The 2,636-nt window shown below is 63.2% G+C and overlaps 1 protein-coding gene across 3 annotated transcripts; it reads left to right on the top strand.

Annotated features, from left to right (window-relative positions):
• Window positions 1-84: 84 nt before the first annotated feature.
• CXXC1 (CXXC finger protein 1) lies at window positions 85-2,484 on the top strand. 3 transcript variants are annotated; one of them, XR_001863014.1, is made up of 3 exons: window positions 85-321; window positions 449-1,425; window positions 1,723-2,484. XR_001863014.1 is itself a non-coding variant. In XM_017737469.1 (2 exons), the coding sequence occupies exons 1-2, from the start codon at window positions 268-270 to the stop codon at window positions 794-796; spliced, it is 402 nt and encodes a 133-aa protein (XP_017592958.1). In that variant the 5' UTR covers window positions 253-267; the 3' UTR covers window positions 797-2,484. The 3 variants fall into 3 exon arrangements, 1 of the variants encoding a protein (XP_017592958.1); XR_001863015.1 differs by having other exon boundaries at window positions 258-321; window positions 449-983; window positions 1,090-2,484; XM_017737469.1 differs by having other exon boundaries at window positions 253-321; window positions 449-2,484.
• The last annotated feature ends 152 nt before the right edge of the window (window positions 2,485-2,636 follow it).

The following is a 2,636-nucleotide window of genomic DNA, read 5'->3' as shown; positions in this document are numbered from 1 at the left end:
TTTTGGGGGCACAGAGGGGGGGTTCTGGGGGACAGCAGATGGGCAGTGCCCAGGACGCTCCCAGGGCCCCAAGGTGGACACAGAGGGGGAACAGCAGAGATGGGCAGTGCCCAGGACACTCCCAGGCCCCCGAGGTGGGCACAGAGAGGGCACAGGAGAAGGGCAGTGCCCAGGACACTCCCAGGCCCCCGAGGTGGACACAGAGAGGGGTTTGGGGTGGGGTTTAGGGGATCTGTACTCAGGACACTCCAGGACCCCAGAGTGGACATGGGGGGTTCTGGGGGTCAGGGGCAGTGCCCAGGACACTCCCAGGGCCCCGAGGTGGACACAGAGGGGGAACAGCAGAGATGGGCAGTGCCCAGGACACTCCCAGGCCCCTGAGGTGGACACGGCGTGGCAGAGGAGCTCGGGGTGTCCCGAGGCCGGCGCTGACCCCGTGCCCGCCCAGGTGCCCGCGGACGAGGTGTGCGGCTGCCCGCTGGTGCGCGACGTCTTCGAGCTGACCGGGGACTTCTGCCGCGTGCCCAAGCGCAAGTGCCACCGCCACTACTGCTGGGAGAAGCTGCGCCGCGCCGAGGTGGACCTGGAGCGCGTCCGCGTGGTGGGTGGCACCGCCCGGGGGGTGCCAGCGTCCCCAAAGTGTCCCCAAAGTGTCCCCAAAGCGTCCCCAAAGTGTCCCCGTGTCCCCGATGGAGGCACCGAGCGCATCCCCCAAAGGTGTTCCCGCAGCTCCCGCAGCTCCAGGGGTGTCCCCGTGTCCCCAAAGGGTACCAAATGTCCTCCAGGGTGGCCCTAAAGGTGTTCCTGTGTCCCCAGGGGGTTCCAGATGTCCCCCATGGTGACCCTAAAGAGGTTCCGAATGTCCCCAAGGGGTTCCAGATGTCCCCTGTGGTGACCCTAAAGGTGTCCCCGTGTCCCCAAGGGGTTCCCAATGTCCTCTGTGGTGGCTCCAGGGGTGTCCCCATGTCCCCAAGGGGTTCCCAGTGTCCCCTGTGATGACCCTAAAGGGGTTCCAAATGTCCCCAGGGGGTTCCAGATGTCCCCCATGGTGACCCTAAAGAGGTTCCGAATGTCCCCAAGGGGTTCCAGATGTCCCCTGTGGTGACCCTAAAGGTGTCCCCGTGTCCCCAAGGGGTTCCCAATGTCCTCTGTGGTGGCTCCAGGGGTGTCCCCATGTCCCCAAGGGGTTCCCAGTGTCCCCTGTGGTGGCCCTAAAGGTGTTCCCATGTCCCCAGGGTGTTCCAGGTGTCCTTCATGGTGACCCTAAGGGTATTCCTGTGTCCCCAAGGGGTTCCAAATGTCCCCTGTGGTGGCTCTAGGGGTGTCCCCGTGTCCCCAAGGGGTTCCAAATGTCCCCTGTGGTGGCTCTAGGGGTGTCCCCGTGTCTCCAAGGGGTTCCAAATGTCCCCTGTGGTGGCTCTAGGGGTGTCCCCAAGGGGTTCCCAAATGTCCCCTGTGGTGACCCTAAAGGTGTCCCCAGGGGGTTCCCAATGTCCTCTGTGGTGACCCTAAAGGTGTCCCCATGTCCCCAGGGGGTTTCAGATGTCCTCCATGGTGGCTCTAAAGGTGGCTCCGTGTCCCCAAGGGGTTCCAAATGTCCCCTGTGGTGACCCTAAAGGTGTTCCCATGTCCCCAGAGGGTTCCAAATGTCCTCCATAGTGACCCTGAAGGTGTCCCAGTGTCCCCAAGGTGTTCCAGATGTCCTCCATGGTGACCCTAAAGGTGTCCCCATGTCCCCAAGGGGTTCCCAATGTCCCCTGTGGTGACCCTAAAGGGGTTCCATATGTCCCCAGGGGGTTCCCAGTGTCCCCCATGGTGGCTCTAAAGGTGTCCCTGTGTCCCCAGGGGGTTCCCAATGTCCTCTGTGGTGGCTCCAGGGGTGTCCCCGTGTCCCCAAGGGGTTCCAAATGTCCCCTGTGGTGACCCTAAAGGTGTTCCCATGTCCCCATGGGGTTCCAGGTGTCCTTCATGGTGATCCTAAAGGTGTCCCCGTGTCCCCAAGGGGTTCCAAATGTCCCCTGTGGTGGCTCCAGGGGTGTCTCCGTGTCCCCAGGGGGTTCCCAGTGTCCCCTGTGGTGACCCTAAAGGTGTCCCAGTGTCCCCAGGAGGTTCCAGATGTCCTCCATGGTGACCCCAAAGGTGTCCCGTGTCCCAAGGAATGTCCTTGGGGGTGTCCCCGTTCCCCCAGCGATGCTCCCCCGGGTGTCCCTCTGTCCCTGAGGGTGTTTTGTGTCCCTGACAATGTCCCCTGTGGTGTCCCCGTATCCCTAGTGGTGGCTCCAAGGCCGTCCCCGTGTCCCCTCTGATGTCCTTCACCATGTCCCCGTGTCCCCAGGGGGGGTCCCTGTGTCCTCACTGATGCTCCCACGGGTGGTCCCTTGTCACTGGTGCTGTCCCCGTGCCCCCAGCCCTGTCCTGCATCTCCATGTCCCTTTGTCCCCAGCCTGTCCCCTGTCCCTGTCCCACATTGTCCCATGTCCCTTTGTCCCCAGCCCGTCCCCTGTCCCCTGTCCCTGTCCCACATTGTCCCATGTCCCTCTGTCCCCAGCCCGTCCCCTGTCCCTGAACTGTCCCCACATTGTCCCATGTCCCTTTGTCCCCACATTGTCTCATGTCCCTTTGTACCCACGCTGCCC

The sequence above is a fragment of the Corvus brachyrhynchos genome, unplaced genomic scaffold (assembly GCF_000691975.1).
Source record: "Corvus brachyrhynchos isolate BGI_N302 unplaced genomic scaffold, ASM69197v1 scaffold226, whole genome shotgun sequence".
Taxonomy (NCBI): Eukaryota; Metazoa; Chordata; class Aves; order Passeriformes; family Corvidae; genus Corvus; species Corvus brachyrhynchos.
The sequence above is the reverse complement of the archived record's forward strand: the minus strand, read 5'-3'. Positions and strand labels throughout refer to the sequence as shown.